This window comes from Mesoplodon densirostris, chromosome 3 (genome assembly GCF_025265405.1).
Source record: "Mesoplodon densirostris isolate mMesDen1 chromosome 3, mMesDen1 primary haplotype, whole genome shotgun sequence".
NCBI classification, from domain to species: domain Eukaryota; kingdom Metazoa; phylum Chordata; class Mammalia; order Artiodactyla; family Ziphiidae; genus Mesoplodon; species Mesoplodon densirostris.
In genome coordinates, this window is record NC_082663.1 from 84,587,859 (window position 1) to 84,613,445 (window position 25,587).

The 25,587-nt window shown below is 35.8% G+C and overlaps 1 protein-coding gene across 1 annotated transcript in view; it reads right to left on the bottom strand.

Moving 5' to 3' along the window:
• The window catches only part of SLCO6A1 (solute carrier organic anion transporter family member 6A1), an 88,711-nt gene that overhangs the window by 23,198 nt on the left and 39,926 nt on the right, over positions 1–25,587 (bottom strand). The window contains exons 9-11 of the mRNA XM_060094371.1: positions 15,152–15,347; positions 8,517–8,670; positions 2,005–2,192 (exon numbers count right to left, since the gene is read on the bottom strand). Coding sequence (XP_059950354.1) covers positions 2,005–2,192; positions 8,517–8,670; positions 15,152–15,347 — 538 coding nt within the window. The remainder of the gene's footprint in view (positions 1–2,004; positions 2,193–8,516; positions 8,671–15,151; positions 15,348–25,587) is intronic.

Below are 25,587 nucleotides of genomic sequence, written 5' to 3' on the forward strand. Positions count from 1 at the left end.
TGTTTATGTGTGTGTGCATGCATGTTATATTTTATTCTACTTATTGCTCTCTACAGTTACCAGGAGACATGAGAAGATTCAGAACTAGACTTCTAGAGTATTACTATCATCTTTCTCATCTCACTGCTGAGAATATTTGCTCAGAAGTTTCACACGAACTTTAAATAAGGCATGCTCAACACTGTACTGATTATATTCAATCTGACTTTCTCTTCTCCTTGAATTTCTTATCTCAGTTAATGCATTATCATTCATTTAGTTCCCCAGACTGGACAAGTGGACATAATTCTAGATTTTTACACATTTTATACCAGGAACATCAAATTAATAACCTTGCCCTTTTATCCAAACTAAATATTTCTCTATTATGTTCTTTTCTCTCTATCTCTAAATAGAGCTACATTCTAAACTGGTCTCCTAAGTATCTTCCTTTGTTTCCAGTTTTCCCCTATCAGCTTCATCCACATTATCTTCAAACTAATCTATCTAAAACACATATTTGATAACTTTTACTTCTGAGGTTTACTCTTTTCAATGGCTTCTAGGTGCATACAGGATAACATCATTCATGTTAACATGGCAAAGAAAGCCTCCCATGACCAGGCCCTTACCAAGCTCAAATCTCCCTGTACAATTTACAATCATGCTACTCTTGTCATAACAAACTCCCTGTCAAGATATTTCACACATTTTTGCCTCTACTTTTCCTACTAATTTTTCCTGTTAAGAACTTGCCCCCAGTTTGCTTGCATTATGAGAAATCACTTACCTTCACAACTTAAGTTCAAGTGCCACACTGTCTATAAGCATTTCCAAATCATCCTAGATAAAAATGAACATTTTCTCCACTTTGTTCCCAGGTCAATCTGTACAAGCTTTAATCAAGGCATTTCTAGGAACTCCCTGCACTCCATTTTTTTTTTTTTTTTTTTTTGCGGTGCGCGGGCCTCTCACTGTTGTGGCCTCTCCCGTTGCGGAGCACAAGCTCCGGACACGCAGGCTCAGCGGTCATGGCTCACGGGCCTAGCCGCTCCACGGCATGTGGGATCTTCCCGGACCGGGGCACGAACCTGTGTCCCCTGTATCGGCAGGCGGACTCTCAACCACTGCGCCACCAGGGAAGCCCTCCCGGCACTCCTTTTTATGTGTTTTTCTCCCCCTAGTAAACTCTAAGCAGCTTGAAGGCAAGGTCCATATTTTATTAGTTTTTGTAGTTTCAGTGCCAGATCTAGGTGAATAAGTAAAAACCTGCTTCACTGTATTGATATGTTAAAGTTTTGTCTCCCACCTAAACTGCAAGTTCATTGAAGTCAGAGACCATATGTGCCCAACTCAGATTTTTTTTGCATATATTTATTCATGTTTTTTAGTCTGTTTTCCTAGGGGACAACAAATTGCTCCTCATGACCTAAAGGTTTATGTTAGCCTTTTGAAAAAAATAATTTGAAAATAATGACCAATTATTCTGCTACTATGATAAAAACAAATGTTAAATATATTTCATATATTCAGGAAGAACAAATGAATAACAAATGTTGGTTTAATTTAGAATAGTAATAAACTTATGTATTGAAATTCCAAAATTCTAGAAGTTATTATGTTCCTTTGTTGATGACACTGATGTTTTCTCATAGTCAAACTGGCTAATATAGAAGTAAATAGTCAATAAATTTCTATAACCAATGAATCAACATTGTAATCATATGTGTTATAATTAAGATTTTTCCTATATTTATGAATTTTCCAGGTTGTTAAATTAAGTAAGTAAATTTAGTTTTAAGTTAAACTAAATGTGTTATCTATATACATACTTTATGCAAATAACTTAGTTAAAATAGAGAATTAAGCATATACATGAATTTTGAAAATATAACAATTTTCCCCTCTAGCAGTTGTTACCTTGAAACAAAAGCATAAATCATTTACTACAATATTCTAAAACCTTCCTAAACTTGTCTTTCATATATATTAAATGAATAATGATTATGAATAACATATACATACCGAAGGATGGTCAGGATGTTTGGTATACCAGCAAAAGCAGAAAATACAATTGTAGAAAAGATAAAAGCAATGAACAAAGGTAATTTATAGCACTTTGAATCACATGTCCCATGTCTAGCGTCGATAAAATCACCTTGATTATCTGAGGTTGTTAATCCTTCCTTAATGCAAGAACAATTGTAATATGTCTATGAAAATGAAGACAGGAAACAATCTTTTAGAAATATAGTCATAAGACAAAAACTCTTATAATTGTAAAATAAAAATTAAATCAATAACTGCAGGGAGACTAGGCAGTTTTATTAGTAAATATCCTTATATTAAATCTGCCATTCATAACTTACAAATGAACCACTAATGATAAATAAGATCAAGGTATTTTACCTAACAAAGAATTGTGTATGTTTATATATAATTATAGTTACTTAGGAAAAATTCTATTAATTTAAGAAATTTCACTAAAAATATTTACATTTAATTGTACAAATAATTGTTGGAGAGAGATATAGATTAAGGACAAATATGGAAAATGTAATGAATAAAGTGGAATTTTAGCTGGGATTTGAAATCCGGAGAGTTACCCAATCGTAGACAGTTTTAGAACTATGCTGCAAAGGCAAGACTTTATTTTGTATGTGATGATGACAGGGCTGTTATCTATCAGGCAGAGTAGGCACAGTGTACCTAGGACCCACAATACTTTCAGAACCAAAAAAAAAGGTTTTAATTTTAGTGTCTTTTAAAATCAGAGAAAAAAATAAATATCATAATAATGAATATATTATAATGCATCCAGCCTGGATCATATTTGTCTTTACGCCAAAGCAGTTGTACATTAAATAAATCTCTCTCTCTCTTTCTTTCTTTTTTTAAGTGAAGGAAGGGGTTTAGAAAGGCAAAAGTGCCTAAAGCCAACATAAGTCATAATGTAGTCCCTAATGGGAATGAATGAAAACTTGGGGTTGTTATATTATTATTGATAACTCAAGGAAGATGAATAGGTGATATTTTCTAAGAAGAACTAAACAGAGTTGGAGATACAGAGACCAGTTAGCAATTTGTTAATCTATTGAAAAGATTCTAAATTAAATAATAATAATAATTTTAAAAATTCAGTAGAAATATTAAACTAAGTTACCAGTGAAGGAATAAGAGGAAATAAAGATGGCTTGAACCTGGGTGATTCAGAAAATGATGGTACAAAAACCATGTCCGTTGTCTAGGGGAGCTGCTAAGTGGTTACTGGATATAGTAAAGAAAAATAGAAATATCTAAATAGCAAATCATTCATTCTACCATATTTTTTTATAATGCCTATGTGCCAAACATCATTCTAGGTATTGTGAAAACATAGTAAACAATACAATAGAAATCCCTGCCCTCATGTAGGAAATTTTTTACTTGCATGAGATAGGCAATTTTTTTTAAAAAAAGAACCTTTAATGGAGCACATGGTGACGAATACTATGGAGGAAAAAGTAAAGGAAAAAAAACAGGGATTATAGGGGTGAATTTAGCATGATCAGGTAATGCTACAATGATACAGTGATATTTCAGCAGAGATTCAAAGAAGGTAAGGGAGTGAGCCATGTGGTTACCTGAAAGAAGTATATTCCAGGTGGGAAAAACAAAACAGAAATTGAAAAGCCTTGGGACTGGAGCTTGCTTGACAAATTCAAAGAAAAACAAGGAGAAAAATTTGGTTGAATCAGAGTGAACATGAGGGAAACTAAGAGAAGATAAAATTGGAGTAATGAGGGAAGGATTTATATAGAAACTGGTAGGTAATTGCAAGAGCAATTTAAGAACTTCAGTTTTTATTCTTAGTAATGTGAAACCAACCATTAGAGGGATAGATGTATAAATGACATTTTTAAAAAGATCACTCTAGCTGCTATATTGAGGCTACTGAACTGTGGAAGCAAGAGTAAAAGCAGAGAAAACAGTTAAAAAGCTCTTGAAGTAAGATGCAAGTCATTGGTGACTGGGGCCCGGGTATCAGAGAAAATGATGAAGATAGTCAGATCTAGTATGTATTTTGAAAGTAGATTTGAAGGGTCCTAGGGTAAGAATGGTTACCAGAAGGAGAAAATCATATGGAGAAGGCCTCCCTGAAAGAAATTAAGACTTGCAGGCAAGGGAGGCAGTCAGTCCATGGCTCAGAGAGGGAACCAAGAAAATAAACACAACGACTTCACTTTTTCCCCCCATCTTTCTGACTTTCTATCAAGACTCCTTATTATCATAGTCTATATGATAATAGATTATATATGATAATAGAACTCTCATCCTATAGTTTGGTCTCTTGGAACAGTGAGGAGGGTAGAGAAGGTGAAAAGTGGATCTGGAGGTCAGAAAAAAGATATCCAGTACAATAAATAATTGCAGACCATAGAGCCTAAGATGACTAAGGGGAAAAGTGAAAATGTGAAGAAAGTTTAGTGAACAGATGGTAGAATCACAAGATATTAGGCTCTGGAAGGGCTGAAGAACTGTAGAGTTATATCCAAAGAGATACAACCAAAATGGGAAAAATTATATTAAAATGAAATAGTAAAATATATTCAATTCAAATAATAAAAGAAGAAGATAGATCTAAGTCTACCATATCAATAATTATAATAAATGTCAGTTGTCTAAAAACTACAATTGAAAGACAGACATTAACAGAATTGAGGAAGAAGCAAAAGCATATTATACCTTGGCTACAGGAGACACTTTAAACATAAAGACATGAATAGTTGGAAAATAAAATGATAAAAGTAAGATAAACCATGAAAACAGCAAGAAAGCTTACAGTAACTGTTTAATATATAAAACAGACTTCAAGACAAACAGTACTGCCCGAGATAGAAAGGGACATTTTGTAAAGATGAAAGGAACAATTCATCAAGAAGCTGTGACAATTATTAATGTGTATGCACACAATAAGAGGGTCTAAAATACAGGAAGTCAAAATAAAGAGAGAAATAGACAACTGTATAATTATATTAAGATATATTTTTCATATATAATGTTCAGGATTTCATATATTATTACAAGGTATGCAAAATGACAAGAATAATTGCCTTAAAATTAGGAAAAGAACAAATATAAGTAGACTGCTACAGATAGTAGACTTAATAGCAAGAACTTTAAATAGTTATGATTAATATTTTCCAGAAAATAGAGGGTAAATGGATAAACTATCTTAAATGATGTGGAATTTCACCAGGGACTTGGATTCTACAGAAACATAAAGTTAGAACGGAAAAATACAATGAGTAAACTTACAACCTCAGTAATGGGTTTGACAACAAAGCAGACATGGCAGAATACAGAAATAGTAAGTGGAAGACAGGTCAACAGAAAATATCTACATTTAAACAAACAGATAAAAGGAGATGGAAAATAGAGAAAAGAGCAAAAGAGTATGGGATACAGTAGAAAGGTCTATTTGTAGTCTGCTGTTAGGCAGAATACTAAGATGGCACCTAAGATTCCCATCCTGTTATTTTATAAACCTGCATAATCCCTAGATTGATGTGAATTGGTGGATTTTAGTCCCCTTACTAAGTTATGTTACATGGCATAGCTGACTTTAAGAAACAGAGGTAAACTTCACCTAATTAGATAATATATAAAAGGAACTGAGCTTTTCCTGAAGTCAAAGATTCAAAGCATGTGTCATAAGGGAGATTCTGTTGCTGGCTTTGAAGATGGAAGGAGTCATGTGGCAAAGAATGGGGGTGGCCTCTAAAGAGCTAAAATTGGCCCTCAGCAGACAGCTACCAAGGAAATAGGGGTTTCATTTTTTACAGCCCAATGGAACTGAATTTGGCCCCAAATCTGAATGACCTTGGGAGTAGATTTTTTCCCAGAGCCTCCAGAAAGGAATGTATTTCAGCCAACACCCTGATTTCAGTCTGTGAGACTCTGAGCAGAGGAACCAGCAATGCCATATCTGGACTTCTGACCTGTGAGCTAATAAATGGGTATTATTTAAAGACACTAAGGCTGTAGTAATTTGTTATGCAGCAATATTAAACTAATATATGGTGCATCCTCCACAACCAATAAAAGAGGAGAAAGTGAGGGAGAAATAATAGCTGAGAATTTTCCAACTGATAGACATAAATCCACGGACTAAAGATATTCTGTGAAACCCTAGCAAAATAAATATAATGAAAACCACATCCAGGCATATCAAAGTAAAATTGCTAAAAGTCAAAAACAAAGAGAAGATCTTAAAAGCAGCTAAGCAGCCACAGACATAAAGACAATATAATGACATCTTTCAAATGCTGGGGCACGGTCAGGGGGTGGGGTGGCGGGCGGGCATCACTGCCAATACAGAATTCCATACCAAGTGAAAACAGTTTTTCTTTTCAGAAATGAGAGTGAAATATGGTTCTTAAGGAAAAAAAAAATCTCATATGAAAACATGGAAATGCAAGGAAGTGGGTAAATATAAGTGCATATTGACTGTACAAAAAAACAACAATAACAGTATGTGTCCTTTAAAATATATGGAGAAATAAAATATATGACAAAAATAACACAAAGGTTGGAAATCAGTAAATGAAGTTAAAATATTCTAGGGATGTTTCAACTGGAAGAGATCCTGAAGCCTGGCTTCTTGTAATCCTTAATGCTTTGGACGAGACTGACTTCCCTTCTCTATAGATATGTAGAATGAGGCTCCTGTTGGACTACAGCAGTCTCTGGAAGAAGACCCCTGATACTGCTATTTTATACTGAAAGCCATATCAGCTGCTGAAAAGAGCTAGTCCCAGTGAGAAGATCATGAAGAAAATCCCAAGATTTCTTTCGTATCTATATAAGGAAATTTGAAGATCTTGATAGCATGGATAAGAATATGTGGGTCTCAATGAGGCAAAACACTTGGAATATTATCAACATGAAGAGCAGATATCTATTTTCAGTTTTGGTAAAGCTGTGATTTTCTATAGAAACTTAGAAATCTTCAAAGGTGTAGTATTTCCTACCACTCCTCTTGTAAACTTTTGCATAAGTGTAATTGAAGAGCACTCAATTCTAATACATTTGACCCTTATATTTTGAATACGAACATTTAATCCGAATTATTTCAAAGTTGACATATTTTCACTGAAAAAAATTTTCCAGAGGGAATTCCATTAACACAATTTAGACACAATAATTTTTTGTATATGGTATTTCTCTTATTTTCATTTTGTTAAAATTATTTTTACTGGCATCAGTTCTTTCCCATTTGAAATTAATGTATATTTTATCCATTAATTGGTTTCATCTGTATCAAATTGTATTAATCATAACTTCTGCTATTGTCAGTTTTCCTTCAGAGCCATTATTTCTTTCAAGGCTAATTGTCCTGGGTAATTCATAACAGATCTAATTTTTGTCAAAAATATTTTATTCTTTCAATTTTTATTCAGCATCAAATGTTATCACACAGTTTGAGTCACTATTTTGTGAATTATTTCATTATTCATTATTAATTATTCCTTAGAGAAATGAAAGGAAATTATAAAGATTTTTATGAAATAGAGACAAATCCCTAAAAGGGATTCCCCAGAAAAAGAAAGATGGGTTGGAGCTATATAGTGGCTGGCATTTTTAGCTCTTGAATATCCCATGGATCAAAACCCCAAGGTCAAGCATTTCTGCTTTATTCTGTGGTGACAACATGAGATTTAAAAAATCATTTACTTGTCAAAATAAAATGGAGGAGAGGAAGTAAACAGGAGTGTAAATTAAGATATTCCATAAGTTAATAAATTGTTGAGGATGGGTAACTAACATATGGGGAGTTCATTTTGGTTTTCTATTACATTTAAAGCTTCCCACAGTAATATATTTTAAAGATTTTAAATATCATTTTAAATATATTTTAAAATATATAAATCATTTAAAACATGTAATAGTTTTTAAAATATATAATACATATAAATAACCATTTTAAATTTAAAATTTTTAAAGAATCATTTTAAACATTTAAGAAGAAAGATTTTTTAAAGGGTATATAATCCTTTTAATATTAATATTCAATTAAAAACTGAAGATATATTGTTAAATAGTAGGCCAGTGAAAATACGACAACGAGGAACTAAAGTTGGTCAGGCATGCTAATATACTATAATAAAATGATCTGTGTAACAGGAAGAAGAATATTGTTATGTACATACTAATAAATAAAGTACTAATAAAGTACTTTATTGCCTGCTAAGGAAGATGACATAATGCCCATGGGTCAGGAAATATCTTCTTTGTTGCTCTCTTCCCCTCGCAAAGACTAGACAAAGAGAGAGGAGAGAGAAACACAGAATTTTTAAAACCTGGGTCCCTACTTCACTCCCAATTCTCACAAGTCCTATGTATTGTGATCACATGAAGCCATAATTTAAGAAAAAATTAAGAAAGGGAAAATAAGAAGGGGAAAGGATTTTATAGAGAGCAGGAGTAAAATATAAACATCATCTATAAGTTGCACTTCTTAATGGAGAGGAAGAAGCAGAGAAAAAGATAATTACCTTGTGATTCTTTAATGTTTTAGAATATGTACAACCTGCAAAGCAAGGAGAAAAATATCCAATATCATTTCTTCCACATGTAGCAGAATAAAATGAAGATGAACATTTACAATGAGAATTGCAAGGAGCTGTCAGGTTTCCCAACTGCCCTGTTCTGTAAAAGAAGAGATTGAATGTAATTATAATACAACTGTATTATCCTTATTAATGTATACACAAAGATATCAATGAGATCAATAAAATATGATTATTTAAATAATTTTAACAGATTTAGGTACAACAGATATACAATAAACTGTACATTTTTAAAGCATACAATCTGCATACACTTGTGAAACCATCACTGCAATCATGTTAACGAACATAATCATCACCCCCAATAGTTCCCTCGTTCTCCTTTGTAATTCCTCCACCCAATGGCATCTGCTGATCTACTTTCTGAAACTGTTCATTAGTTGGAATTTCATAGTGCACTAGGTGCACTTTCTTTGTCTGGCTTCTTTCATGCAGCTGGTCTTTACATGGTCATTGTATGGTCATATGCTTCCATGTCTCTTGGATAAATATTAAGGAGTAGAATGTTTGGATCATATGGTAGGTGTTCATTTAACTTTTAAGAAACTGTCAAAGAGTTTTCCAAAGTGATTGTGCTATTTTGCATTCTCACAAGCAGTGTGTAAGATTTCAATTGCTTTCTATATTCCTTGTCAACACTTGGAATAGTCAGTCTTTTTAATTTTAGACATTCTAACAAGGATACAGTAACTTCATATTGTGGTTTTTAATACGTTTTTCCCTAATGACTGATGCTGGACATCTTTCCATGTGCTTATTTTCCATCTGTATCTATTATTTGGTTAAATATCTGTTTAAATCTTTTGCTCATTTTTGTGGATATTACTAAGCATTGAAAGTTCTTTATATGTTCTAGAAACCAAGTTCTTTGTTAGATATATGATTTTCAAATATCTTCTCACAGTCTATGGCTTGTTTCTGCATTACCTTAATAGGATCTTTCAAAGAGCAGATGCTTTTTATTTTAATGAAGACCAATTTATCAATATATTTCTTTATGTATCACATATTTGGTGTCATAACTAAGAAATCTTCGCTGAACCCAACTTCACATAAATTTTCCTCATATTCCTGGAATTTTATATTTCACAATTACATCTACAATCCATTTTGAATTAATTAATCATATGGTATAAGATATGGATCAAAGTTTGTTTAAATATAGATATCTAATTGTTCCAGCATCATTTGTTAAAATGACTGTATGTTCTCTGCTAAATTGCATATGCACCCTATCAAAAATCAATTATCTATATATGTGTGTGCTTATTTTTGGACTCTCCATTCTGTTCCACTGACTTATTGGTCTATATTTACTCCAATACTACTTTCTTGATTATTATAGCTTTATAATAAGTCTTGAAATCAAATAGTGTTAGTCCTCCACCTTTGTTCTTTAGAATTGTTTGTGGTTTTTCTAGATCCTTTGCATAACTATATGAATTTAAAAGTCATTTTTCCAATACCTAAAAAAGAAAGCTTGCTGGGATTTTGATTGTGATTATATCAAATACATACATCAATTTGGGGAGGATTAACATCTTAAAGATACTGAGTTTTGTAACCCACAAATACGGGATATCTCTTCATTTAAAAATTTAGGTCTTTAATTACTGTCAGCAATGTTTTACAGAAATCAGTGCATAGGGCTTTTACATCTTTATCATATTTATCCTTAAGAATTTCTTTTTCCTGGCCTTCCCTGGTGGTGCAGTGGTTGAGAATCTGCCTGCCAATGCAGGGGACATGGGTTCGAGCCCTGGTCTGGGAAGATCCCACATGCCGCGGAGCAACTAGGCCCGTGAGCCACAACTACTGAGCCTGCGCGTCTGGAGCTTGTGCTCCGCAACAAGAGAGGCCGCGACAGTGAGAGGCCCGTGCACTGCGATGAAGAGTGGCCCCCGCTTGCCGCAACTAGAGAAAGCCCTCGCATAGAAACAAAGACCCAACACAGACAAAAATAAATAAATAAATAAATAAATAATACTTAAAAAAAAAAAAGAATTTCTTTTTCTTGATACTTTTGTTAATGGTATTGTTTAGTATCAATTTCAACTTGTTTGTAGGTAGTATATAAATGCCATAGAGTCTTATATATCGATCTTTTCTTCTACAGTATTTCTTTCTGTTTGATAGTATTGTTAACATTTTTTAAATTTTTTCCAGAATTTACTGAGATATAATTGACACAGCACTGTATAAGTTTAAGATGTACAGCATAATTATTAGACTTACATACATCATGAAATGATTACCACAATAAGTTAGTGAACATCCATCATCTCATATCAATACAAAATTAAAGAGAAAAAATTTTCTCCTTGTAATGAAACTCTTAGAATTTACCCTCTTAACAACTTTCATATATGACATACAGCAGTATTAATTATATTTGTCATGTTGTACATTACTTCCCTAGTACTTATTTACCTTATAACTGGTAGTTTGTGCATTTTGACTGCCTTCATTCAATTCCCGATCCCTTAACCCTCTGCCTTTGTTAACCACAAACCTGATCTCTTTTTCTATGAGTTAGTTAGTTGGTTGGTTGGTTGATTTTAACATCTTTATTGGAGTATAATTGCTTTACAATGGTGTGTTAGTTTCTGCTTTATAACAAAGTCAATCAGCTATACATATACATATATCTCCATGTTTCCTCCCTCTTGCGTCTCCCTCCCAACCTCCCTATCCCACCCCTCTAGGTGGTCACAAAGCACTGAGATAATCTCCCTGTGCTATGTGCCCGCTTCCCATTAGCTATCTATTTTACATTTGGTAGTGTATATATGTCCATGCCACTCTCTCACTTCGTCCCAGCTTACCCTTCTCCCTCCCCGTGTCCTCAAGTGCACTCTCTACGTCTGTGTCTTTATTCCTGTCCTCGTTCTTCATAACGTTCCTTATTTTTTTTTTTTTTTAGATTCCATATATATGTGTTAGCATTACGGTATTTGTTTTTCTCTTTCTGACTTACTTCACTCTGTATGACAGATTCTAGGTCCATCCACCACACTACAAATAACTCAGTTTCATTTCTTTTTATGGCTGAGTAATAATCCATTGCTTATATGTGCCACATATTCTTTATCCATTCATCTGTCAATGGACACTTAGGTTGCTTCCATGTCCTGGCTATTGTAAATAGTGCTGCAGTGAACATTGCGGTGCATAACTCTTTGAATTATGGATTTCTCAGGGTATATGTCCAGAAGTGGGATTGCTGGGTTGTATGGTAGTTCTGTGTTTAGTTTTTTAAGGAACATCCATACTGTTCTCCATAGTGGCTGTATCAATTTACATTCCCACCAACAGTGCAAGAGGGTTCCCTTTTCCCCACGCCCTCTCCATAATTTATTGTTTGTAGATTTTTTGATGATGGCCATTCTGACCGGTGTAAGATGATATCGCATTGTAGTTTTGATTTGCATTTCTCTAATGATTAATGACGTTGAGCATTCTTTCATGTGTTTTTTGACAATCTGTACATCTTCTTTGGAGAAATGCCTATTTAGGTGTTCTACCCATTTTTGGATAGGGTTGTTTGCTTTTTTGATACTGAGCAGCATGAGCTGCTTGTAAATTAGGGAGATTAATCATTTGTCAGTTGCTTCATTTGCAAATATTTTCTCCCATTTTGAGGGTTGTCTTTTTGTCTTGTTTATGCTTTCCCTTGCTGTGCAAAAGCTTTTAAGTTTCATTAGGTCCCATTTGTTTATTTTTGTTTTTATTTCCATTTCTCTAGGAGCTGGGTCAAAAACGATCTTGCTGTGATTTATGTCATAGAGTGTTCTGCCTATATTTTCCTCTAACAGTTTGATAGTGTCTGGCCTTATATTTAGGTCTTTAATCCATGTTGAGTTTATCTTTGTGTGTGGTGTTAGGGAGTGTTCTAATTTCATTCTTTTATCCTGGGATAAACCCCACTTGATCATGGTGTATGATCCTTTTAATGTGCTGTTGGATTCTGTTTGCTAGTATTTTGTTGAGGATTTTTGCATCTATGTTCATCAGTGATATTGGCCTGTAGTTTTCTTTGTGACATCTTTGTCTGGTTTTGGTATCAGGGTGATGGTGGCCTCGTAGAATGAGTTTGGGTGTGTTCCTCCCTCTGCTATATTTTGGAAGAGTTTTTGAAGGATAGCTGTTAGATCTTCTCTAAATGTTTGATAAAATTCGCCTGTGAAGCCATCTGGTCCTGGGCTTTTGTTTGTCGGAAGATTTTTTATCACAGTTTCAATTTCAGTGCTTGTAATTGGTCCGTTCATATTTTCTATTTCTTCCTGGTTCAGTCTTGGAAGATTATGCTTCTCTAAAAATTTGTCCATTTCTTCTAGGTTGTCCATTTTATTGGCATAGAGTTGCTTGTAGTAATCTCTCATGATCCTTTGTATTTCTGCAGTGTCTGTTGTTACTTCCCCTTTTCCATTTCTAATCCTATTGATTTGAGTCGTCTCCCTTTTTTTCTTGATGAGTCTGGCTAATGGTTTATAATTTTGTTTATCTTCTCAAAGAACCAACTTTTAGTTTTATGGATCTTTGCTATCATTTCCTTCATTTCTTTTTCATTTATTTCTGATCTGATCTTTATGATTTCTTTCCTTCTGCTAACTTTGGAGTGTTTTTGTTCTTCTTTCTCTAATTGCTTTAGGTGTAAGGTTAGATTATTTGAGATGTTTCTTGTTTCTTAAGGTAGGATTGTATTGTTATAAACTTCCCTCTTAGAACTGCTATTGCCTCATCCCATAGGTTTTGGGTCATCGTGTTTTCATTGTCATTTGTTTCGAGGTATTTTTTTATTTCCTCTTTGATTTCTTCAGTGATCTCTTGGTTATTAAGTAGTGTATTGTTTAGCCTCCAGGTGTTTGTATTTTTTACAGATTTTTTCTTGTAATTTATATCTAGTCTCATAGTGTTGTGGTCAGAAAAGATACTTGATATGATTTTGATTTTCTTAAATTTACCAAGGCTTGATTTGTGACCCAAGAATTGATCTCTCCTGGAGAATGTTCCATGAGCACTTGAGAAGAAAGTGTATTCTGTTGTTTTTGGATAGGATGTCCTATAAATATCAGTTCAGTTCATTTTGTTTAATGTGTCATTTAAACCTTGTGTTTCCTTATTCATTTTCATTTTGGACGATCTGTCCATTGGTGAAAATGGGGTGTTAAAGTCCCCTACTATGATTGTGTTACTGTTGATTTCTCCTTTTATGGCTGTTAGAATTTGCCTTATGTATTGAGGTGCTCCCATGTTGGGTGCATAAATGTTTACAGTTGCTATATCTTCTTCTTGGATTGATCCCTTGATCATTATGTAGTGGCCTTCTTTGTCTCTTGTAATAGTCTTTGTTTTAAACTCCATTTCATCTGACATGAGAATTGCTACTCCAGCTTTCTTTTGATTTCCATTTGTATGGAATATCTTTTTTTCATCCCCTCACTTTCAGTCTGTATGTGTCCCTAGGTCTGAAGTGGGTCTCTTGTAAACGGCATATATACGGGTCTTGTTTTTGTATCCATTCAGCCAGTCTATGTCTGCTTGGAGCATTTCATCCATTTACATTTAAGGTAATTATCGAAATGTATGTTCCTATTACCATTTTCTTAATTGTTTTGGGTTTGTTATTGTAGGTCTTTTCCTTCTCTTGTGTTTCATGCCTAGAGTAGTTCCTTTACATGTGTTGTAAAGCTGGTTTGGTTGTGCTGAATTCCCTTAGTTTTGCTTGTCTGTAAAGGTTTTTGTCATCTTATTAGATGCTTTTTGCCCAGACACTTTGCCAGAAGTGCCAGCTTTTTGCCAATGTCCAGAAATAGTAAATATACTCAGGGTAAAATGCAACTGCAGAAGTTTGCTTCTCCTCACAAGGTTTGGCTTTCTTCAGGATTTTGGTCTTTAAATTCCTAGTTGCCAAAACAACTGTCTTATGCCCTTAAACACATTTTTAAAACGTTATTCAGCTTTTCTAGGTGTTCTTAGTGGGAGCATTGGTCTGCCATAAGCCACTTCATTTTAGCTCAAGTGTAAGTCTTGTTTTCTTTACTTATTTTACTTGCTTAGTCCTTTGGTTTCCAATTCCAGTTCTGTTTCTCTTCTTTAACATCAATCTCTGCCCAGTTCTTTGAATTTTTGCATGTTTAACCTAAAGGAGACATTACTCATGCATACTTTCAGATGTCTTCAGTTCCATTCTTTGATAAGAAGGCAGACATACCAATTCAAAAACAAAGGTAAGACTGGCTTTTTACAGACAGTAAATGGTCTCCTAGTTGCTACTCACTTTAATACAGATTTCTACTTATGGGTTCTGATTCATTTCAATATGTTTTTTTTCTTTAGACTATATGAATGCATAAGCAGTCATACTACAAGCTATCATTATGATATTTCTGCCCTTAATGTGAAAGGTGAAACTATGCTTTATGTTTCTTTTACATGTTCAATAATGCCAAGAATGATATGAGCATATTAGGCTTACTGGATAAATAATTATTAATCGACTAAGAAATATATTGTTGGGATTAGATGTAAAAATCTCATATATATAAAATTATATTTACCCGCCATAATCTTCAGTGATCCCAGCAAATGGTATTGAATCACAGCGTACAAAAATTACAAATACAAGCAGTACAAGTGTTACAGCAGATGTAACAATTACAAATCTCATAAGGCCTTTACAAGACATTTGTAACTTGGAAATAATGATACCTCCCAGAATCTGGCCAAGAGCACCTCCTGGAATTAAAACAAGTCCTAAAAGAAAGGAGGAAGAGAAAACACAGTTAAAAATAGTCAGCTAGGGCCTCCCTGGTGGCGCAAGTGGTTGGGAGTCCGCCTGCTGATGCGGGGGATGCGGGTTCGTGCCCCGGTCTGGGGGGATCCCATATGCCGCGGAGCGGCTGAGCCTGCGCATCCGGAGCCTGCGCGTCCGGAGCCTGTGCTCCGCGGCGGGGGAGGCCGCAGCGGTGAGAGGCCCGCATACCGCAAAAAAAAAAAAAAAAAAAAAAAAAAAAAAAAAAAATAGTCAGCTAAAGACAGTACAGAAAATTCATACTTTGAGGTAATCCCCTCTGCTCTAAACATATAGCAAACATAGATTTAACTAAGAGACCGAGACAAAACTTAAAAGCATGATATTAATAAATACCTCAAAAAACCCTGAACCCTAAGAGAAATACAAATTTGCGAGTGGGGCTGAAGCTATAGGCCTAAAGGACCTAGAATAAGAGGCTCCACAAGATGTTTTACAGCAGTTGTGAGAAATACAATAAAAGGCATACCGGAGGAACAACATTTGAAAATTTGTAGCTAAGAATGAGAAATTTCAATAATTAAAGAAATATTAGTCCTGGGAATAAAAGTGCACTCCAATTACTGAGAAAGAGTAAAAATAAATAAATATTAAATCACATAAGGTAATAAGGTAAGGAAACTTCATAACATCAAGATTAAAGTGTAAATTGTAAAAGCTGCCAGAGAGCCTGTAACTTGCAAAAGAATTATAATTATAGCTAAATTTTAAAAAAGATAAAATTAATAACCTAGGCCAAACACACATACACGATCTTGAGGAGTGGGGTTAGTAAACTGCAAGTGAGTAGTGAAAATTTCCTAAACCAACTGAGGGGGATAAAATGAATAAAAAAATGAGTCCATTGACAGAGGACAGAATAGTGGGGGGAAAAAGGAAGCAAAAGAGAAGTGTAATAAACAAAATGTACAATTAAAAAGTTAAAAATTACTTAAATATGTCAGAATTTACAATAATGATAAATGGACAAAACAACTATTAAAAACATAGAGTATCAAATTTGATATTTTTAAAAAAGGAAAGCTTGAAAATAAAGCAGTGAAAAAATATGTACCATGAAAATGTAGATCATGAACATGTATATACCTAATGACAATGCATAAAATAAATTATGCAAACACTGCCTAGATTTCAAGAAAATTAAAAATCTATAAACAAAGTGTTCTAACTCAGCTTTCTCAGACACAGAGACCTAGCTTACAACACTATTAAAGATATGGAAAGTATTAGTTGATTTGAACAAGCAGTTATTTCAAAAGAGAAGAGCCTATTTCTACAAACTAAAAATCTCTTTTCAATAATTCATGGCTTGACAGATACACCAAAAATACAGCTACACGTGGAACAACTCCTACAGAACACCTACTGAACGCTGGCAGAAGACCCCAGACCTCCCAAAAGGCAAGAAACTCCCCACATACCTGGGTAGGGCAAAGCGGAGAGATTCCCGCACAGAGGAGCAGTGCCGAGCGGCACTCACCAGCCCGAGAGGCTTCTCTGCTCCCCCGCCGGGGCGGGCGGCGCTGGAGCTGAGGCTCGGGCTTCGGTCAGAGCGCAGCGAGAGGACTGGGGCTGGCGGCGAGAACTCAGCCTGAAGGGGGCTAATGTGCCACAGCTAGCCGGGAGGGAGTCCGGGAAAACTCTGGAGCTGCCGAAGAGGCAGGAGACTTTTTCTTCCCTCTTGGTTTCCTGGTGTGCGAGGAGAGGGGATTAAGAGCGCCGCGTAAAGGAGCTCCAGAGACGGGCGCGAGTCGCGGCTGAAAGCGCGGAGCCCAGAGACGGGCGTGGGACGCTGGGGCTGCTGCTGCCGCCGCCAAGAAGCCTGTGTGCGAGCGCAGGTCACTGTCCACACCGCCCTTCCGGGAGCCTGTGCAGCCTGCCACTGCCGGGGGCCCGGGATCCAGGGGCGGCTTCCCTGAGAGAACGCACGGCGCGCCTCGGGCTGGTGCAACATCACGCCGACCTCTGCCGCTGCAGGCTCGCCCCGCACTCCGTGCCCCTCCCTCCCGCCAGGCCTGAGTGAGCCAGAGCCCCCGAAGAGGCTGCTCCTTTAACCCTGTCCTGTCTGAGCGAAGAACAGACGCCCTCCGGCGACCTACACGCAGAGGCGGGGCCAAATTCAAAGCTGAGACCCAGGAGCTGTGAGAACAAAGAAGAGAAAGGGAAACCTCTCCCAGCAGCCTCAGAAGCAGCGGATTAAAGCTCCACAATCAACTTCATGTACCCTGCATCTGTGGAATACATGAATAGACAACAAATCATCCCAAATTGAGGAGCCAGGAGTCAGTGCTGTGCCTCTGAGGTGGGAGAGCAAACTTCAGGACACTGGTCCACAACAGACCTCCCAGCTCCACATAATATCAAACGGCGAAAATCTTCCAGAGATCTCCATCTCAACACCAGCACCCAGCTTCACTCAACGACCAGCAAGCTACAGTGCTGGACACCCTATGCCAAACAACTAGCAAGACAGGAACACAACGCCACCCATTAGCAGAGAGGCTGCCTCAAATCATAAAAAGTCCGCAAACACCCCAAAACACACCACCAGACGTGGACCTGCCCACCAGAAAGACAAGATCCAGCCTCATCCACCAGAACACAGGCAGTAGTCCCCTCCACCAAGAAGCCTACACAACCCACTAAACCAACCTTAGCCACTGGGGACAGACACCAAAAACAACGGGAACTACGAACCTGCAGCCTGCAAAAAGGAGACCCCAAACACAGTAACATAAGCAAAATGAGAAGACAGAAAAACACACAGCAGGAGAAGGAGCAAGATAAAAACCCACCAGACCTAACAAATGAAGAGGTAATAGGCAGTCTATCTGAAAAAGAATTCAGAATAATGATGGTAAAGATGATCCAAAATCTTGGAAATAGAATAGACAAAATGCAAGAAACAGTTAACAAGGACCTAGAAGAACTAAAGACGAATCAAGCATCAATTAAAAACACAATAAATGAAATAAAAAATACTCTAGATGGGATCAATAGCAGAATAACTGAGGCAGAAGAACGGATAAGTGAGGTGGAAGATAAAATAGTGGAAATAACTGCTGCACAGCAAAATAAAGAAAAAAGAATGAAAAGAACAGAGGACAGTCTCAGAGACCTCTGGGACAACATTAAACGCACCAACATTCGAATTATAGGGGTTCCAGAAGAAGAAGAGAAAAAGAAAGGGACTGAGAAAATATTTGAAGAGATTATAGTTGAAAACTTCCCTAATATGGGAAAGGAAATAGTTAATCAAGTCCAGGAGGCACAGAGAGTCCCATACAGAATAAATCCAAGGAGAAATACGCCAAGACACATATTAATCAAACTGTCAAAAATTAAACACAAAGAAATCATATTAAAAGCAGCAAGGCAAAAACAACAAATAACACGCAAGGGAATCCCCATCAGGATAACAGCTGATCTCTCAGCAGAAACTCTACAAGCCAGAAGGGAGTGGCAGGACATAATTAAAGTGATGAAGGAGAAAAACCTGCAACCAAGATTACTCTACCCAGCAAGGATCTCATTCAGATTTGATGGAGAAATTAAAACCTTTACAGACAAGCAAAAGCTGAGAGAGTTCAGCACCACCAAACCAGCTTTACAACAAATGCTAAAGGAACTTCTCTAGGCAAGAAACACAACACAAGGAAAAGAACTACAATAACGAACCCAAAACAATTAAGAAAATGGGAATAGGAACATACATATCAATAATTACCTTAAATGTAAATGGACTAAATGCTCCCACCAAAAGACACAGACTGGCTGAATGGATACAAAAACAAGACCCATATATATGCTGTCTACAAGAGACCCACTTCAGACCTAGAGACACATACAGACTGAAAGTAAGGGGCTGGAAAAAGATATTCCATGCAAATGGAAACCAAAAGAAAGCTGGAGTAGCAATTCTCATATCAGACAAAATAGACTTTAAAATAAAGACTACTAGAAGAGACAAAGAAGGACACTACATAATGATCAAGGGATCAATCCAAGAAGAAGATATAACAATTGTAAATATTTATGCACCAAACATAGGAGCACCCCAATACATAAGGGAAATATTAACAGCCATAAAAGGAGAAATCGACAGTAACACAATCATAGTAGGGGACTTTAACACCCCACTTTCACCAATGGACAGGTCATCCAAAATGAAAATAAATAAGGAAACACAAGCTTTAAATGATACATTAAACAAGATGGACTTAGTTGATATTTATAGGACATTCCATCCAAAAACAACAGAATACACATTTTTCTCAAGTGCTCATGGAACATTCTCCAGGATACATCATATCTTGGGTCACAAATCAAGCCTTGGTAAATTTAAGAAAATTGAAATTGTATCAAGTATCTTTTCCGACCACAATGCTATGAGACTAGATATCAATTACAGGAAAAGAGCTGTAAAACATACAAACACATGGAGGCTAAACAATACACTACTTAATAACGAAGTGATCACTGAAGAAATCAATGAGGAAATTAAAAAATACCTAGAAACAAATGACAATGGAGACACGACGACCCAAAACCTATGGGATGCAGCAAAAGCAGTTCTAAGAGGGAAGTTTATGGCAATACAATCCCACCTTAAGAAACAGGAAACATCTCGAATAAACAACCTAACCTTGCACCTAAAGCAATTAGAGAAAGAAGAACAAAAACATCCCAAAGTTAGCAGAAGGAAAGAAATCGTAAAAATCAGATCAGAAATAAATGAAAAAGAAATGAAGGAAACGATAGCAAAGATCAATAAAACTAAAAGCTGGTTCTTTGAGAAGATAAACAAAATTGATAAACCATTAGCCAGACTCATCAAGAAAAAAAGGGAGAAGACTCAAATCAATAGAATTAGAAATGAAAAAGGAGAAGTAACAACTGACACTGCAGAAATACAAAAGATCATGAGAGATTACTATAAGCAACTCTATGCCAATAAAATGGACAACCTGGAAGAAATGGACAAATTCTTAGAAATGCACAACCTGCCAAGACTGAATCAGGAAGAAATAGAAAATATGAATAGACCAATCACAAGCACTGAAATTGAAACTGTGATAAAAAATCTTCCGACAAACAAAAGCCCAGGACCAGATGGCTTCACAGCCGAATTCTATCAAGCATTTAGAGAAGAGCTAACACCTATCCTTCTGAAACTCTTCCAAAATATAGCAGAGGGAGGAACACTCCCAAACTCATTCTACGAGGCCACCATCACCTTGATACCAAAACCAGACAAGGATGTCACAAAGAAAGAAAACTACAGGCCAATATCACTGATGAGCATAGATGCAAAAATCCTCAACAAAATACTAGCAAACAGAATCCAACAGCACATTAAAAGGATCATACACCATGATCAAGTGGGGTTTATTCCAGGAATGCAAGGATTCTTCAATATACGCAAATCAATCAACGTGATACACCATATTAACAAACTGAAGGAGAAAAAACATATGATCATCTCAATAGATGCAGAGAAAGCTTTTGACAAAATTCAACACCCATTTATGATAAAAACCCTGCAGAAAGTAGGCATAGAGGGAACTTTCCTCAACATGATAAAGGCCATATATGACAAACCCACAGCCAGCATCGTCCTCAATGGTGAAAAACTGAAACCATTTCCACTAAGATCAGGAACAAGACAAGGTTGCCCACTCTCACCACTCTTATTCAACATAGTTTTGGAAGTTTTAGCCACAGCAATCAGAGAAGAAAAGGAAATAAAAGGAATCCAAATGGGAAAAGAAGAAGTAAAGCTGTCACTGTTTGCAGATGACATGATACTATACATAGAGAATCCTAAAGATGCTACCAGAAAACTACTAGAGTTAATCAATGAATTTGGTAAAGTTGCAGGATACAAAATTAATGCACAGAAATCTCTGGCATTCCTATATACTAATGATGAAAAATCTGAAAGTGAAATCAAGGAAACACTCCCATTTACCATTGCAACAAAAAGAATAAAATATCTAGGAATAAACCTACCTAAGGAGACAAAAGACCTGTATGCAGAAAATTATAAGACACTGATGAAAGAAATTAAAGATGATACAAATAGATGGAGAGATGTACCATGTTCTTGGATTGGAAGAATCAACATTGTGAAAATGACTCTACTACCCAAAGCAATCTACAGATTCAATGCAATTCCTATCAAACTACCAATGGCATTTTTCACAGAACTAGAACAAAAAATTTCACAATTTGTATGGAAACACAAAAGACCCCGAATAGCCAAAGCAATCTTGAGAACGAAAAATGGAGCTGGAGGAATCAGGCTCCCTGACTTCAGACTATACTACAAAGCTACAGTAATCAAGACAGTATGGTACTGGCACAAAAACAGAAATATAGATCAATGGAACAGGATAGAAAGCCCAGAGATAAACCCACGGACATATGGTCACCTTATCTTTGATAAAGGAGGCAGGAATGTACAGTGGAGAAAGGACAGTCTCTTCAATAAGTGGTGCTGGGAAAACTGGACAGGGACATGTAAAAGTATGAGATTAGATCACTCCCTAACACCATACACAAAAATAAGCTCAAAATGGATTAAAGACCTAAATGTAAGGCCAGACACTATCAAACTCCAAGAGGAAAACATAGGCAGAACACTCTATGACATAAATCACAGCAAGATCTTTTTTGACCCACCTCCTAGAGAAATGGAAATAAAGACAAAAATAAACACATGGGACCTAATGAAACTTCAAAGCTTTTGCACAGCAAAGGAAACCATAAACAAGACGAAAAGACAACCCTCAGAATGGGAGAAAATATTTGCAAATGAAGCAACTGACAAAGGATTAATCTCCAAAATTTATAAGCAGCTCATGCAGCTCAATAGCAAAAAAACAAACAACCCAATCCAAAAATGGGCAGAAGACCTAAATAGACATTTCTCCACAGAAGATATACAGACTGCCAACAAACACATGAAAGGATGCTCAACATCTTTACTCATTAGAGAAATGCAAATCAAAACTACAATGAGATATCATCTCACACCAGTCAGAATGGCCATCATCAAGAAATCTAGAAACAATAAATGCTGGAGAGGGTGTGGAAAAAAGGGAACACTCTTGCACTGCTGGTGGGAATGTGAATTGGTACAGCCACTATGGAGAACAGTATGGAGGTTCCTTAAAAAACTACAAATAGAACTACCATATGACCCAGCAATCCCACTACTGGGCATATACCCTGAGAAAACCATAATTCAAAAAGAGACATGTACCAAAATGTTCATAGCAGCCCTATTTACAATAGCCCGGAGATGGAAACAACCTAAGTGTCCATCATCGGATGAATGGGTAAAGAAGATGTGGCACATATATACAATGGAATATTACTCAGCCATAAAAAGAAATGAAATTGAGCTATTTGTAATGAGGTGGATGGACCTAGAGTCTGTCATACAGAGTGAAGTAAGTCAGAAAGAGAAAGACAAATACTGTATGCTGACACATATATATGGAATTTAAGAAAAAAAAAATGTCATGAAGAACCTAGGGGTAAGACAGGAATAAAGACACAGACCTACTAGAGCATGGACTTGAGGATATGGGGAGGGGGAAGGGTAAGCTGTGACAAAGTGAAAGAGCGGCATGGACATATATACACTACCAAACGTAAGGTAGATAGCTAGTGGGAAGCAGCCGCATAGCACAGGGAGGTCAGCTCGGTTCTTTGTGACCGCCTGGAGGGGTGGGATCGGGAGGGTGGGAGGGAGACGCAAAAGGGAGGGGATATGGGAACATATGTATATGTATAACTGATTAAATTTGTAAAATAAAATTTTAAAAAAATCTTAAAAAAATAAAAATAAATAATTCATGGCTTAAGTAAAAATATGCTGATGAGAATTAAAAATGCTTAGAACTGAACAATAATACAAATTACATCTAAATGTATGAGATGCTACTAAAGAAAATCTATAACTAATGATACCTCCATTATAACTTGTTAGGAGAACTAAATGAGTTAATATTTAAGTGCTTAGAACAGTGTATAGTCACATAGCAAACATTATATGAGTATTTGTTAAAAGGTACAATTTACAGACAAATTCATTTATTAGAAAGCAAAAAAAGTACAAATAGTGTAGTGGCAATGTTTATTAAGAAAATTGTGGGAATTGGAAGTGAATCAGAGGGTGAGCAACAAGGCTGCAGTTAAGAAGTCAAGAAGAAGTAAACCACATTTTACCTCATAATCTCAGAAATTAAGGGCAGTAGGTATGACTGAAAGCAAGAGTGAGGTAGACTTAAAAAACAAGAGGATTTGATGGCCATCTATATAAAATGTTTGATCCCCAATTCCTATCCCTACCCACAATGCCAGAGAACCCTAGGTTTATTCAGTTTGAACCCAACAACTATAGAGTTAAGAAAACCAATTACATCTGTGAGCAGAAAGCTGAGAACACAACTCAGCTGAGAAAGTACTGGCTGTCAGGCTTATTGCCCTAGGCAATAAGAAAATACTGGACACTGGGAGTTCAAAAATTAAATAGCTGGGTCCTTGAAAGACTACCCTAAAAGGACACAAAACAGTTGAAAATTCAACTGCAAAGCACAGAACTTCCAATCAACTTCTTATGTAAATACTTTATTGGTGTACAGAAAAATATACAAATCAATATTACACATTTGATGAATTTTCAAAATGAACATAACTATGTAACCACACCCAGGTAAAAAAATCAAACATTACCAGAAGGCCAGAGGCTCTTTCGTGCACTTATAGGATTTTATAAAATATGAATCATAAAGTATGCATACATTATGGCTTCTTTTATTGGACATGATATTTGAAAAATCCACCCATGTTTTTGTATGTAACAATAGTTCATGCCTTCTCATTGCTGAATAGCATTCTACTACATGCATACAACACAACTTATTTATTCACTGTGATGTTGCAAATTGTGCTGCTACTTTTAAAATTCATGTATATGTCCTTTTGTAAATGTTTGCATTCTGTTGGGTATATTCTTAAGAGAACTTATGTTGGGTATATAACTAGGAGTTGAGTTCCTGGGTCAGGGGATATGTATAGGTTCAGATTTTTATGATACTGCCAAACAGATTTATAAAATGATAAACCAATTTACATTCTCACCAGTAGTGGATAAAATGTCAATTGCTCCACATCCATGCCAACATATATCTTTCTTTTTCATTTTAGCAATTCTGGTGAATGGGTAATAGTATTGCATTGTGATTTTAATAGGCATTTCCCTGAAAAACTACTGAAGGTGAGCACATTTTCACATGAATATTGGCCAATTGATATCATCTTTTATATAATGTCTGTTCAAGTCTTTTGTTCATCTTTACTGGATTATCTGCCTTTTTATTTTTGTCAGATTTTTTACATATTCTGGACACAAACACTTTGTAGAATATTTCTATTGAAAAGGTTGTTTTGCACGCATTTTTACTCTTCATGCTGACATCTGATGAACAGAAGTTCTTAATTTTAATGTAATAGCACATTTTTTTCTTTATGGCTATGTAATTTGTGTACTGTTTAATAAATCTTTGTCTTCTCCAAGCCATGAAGATATTTTCCTATGCCTTATTCTAAAAAGTTTTATTGTTTTACCATACACATTGAGATCTGCAATCCAGCTAGAATTGGTATCTATATATGTAGTCAGGTAGAGGTCAAGATTTGTCTTTATTTAAATGTACTATAACTACTACTCTATTTATTGGGCAACAATTCTCCACTACCCTCTGATGCTGTATATCCTACAAATAGAAGTACTGACTGCTTTTTGTTTCATATTTTCTAAGATATTTCTATAGTGAACATGCTTGGATAAGCAAGATAGACCCCCTTTTAGAGCACTTTTGTTGTGGCTTCACTATACTAATGCTGTGGCTCCAATTTCAAAGTATAAAATAGGTAATTATTTTTTACCTATTTTAGGCTTGTACTGTATATGCTCTAAACTCCAAAAGTGATACTGGAACACATAAATTGTTACCCTTGCTCCTCAAGTATGGTCCAACAGGAACAACATAGAATCTCAGGAGGAAAAAGGAAAGTCCCAACTCTCATTATGGACTCACATGAAGCAGAAGTAGTAAGAATTGTAGTATCTCAATTCAACAGACCTTATGTTCAGTGAAAAAAGTTACC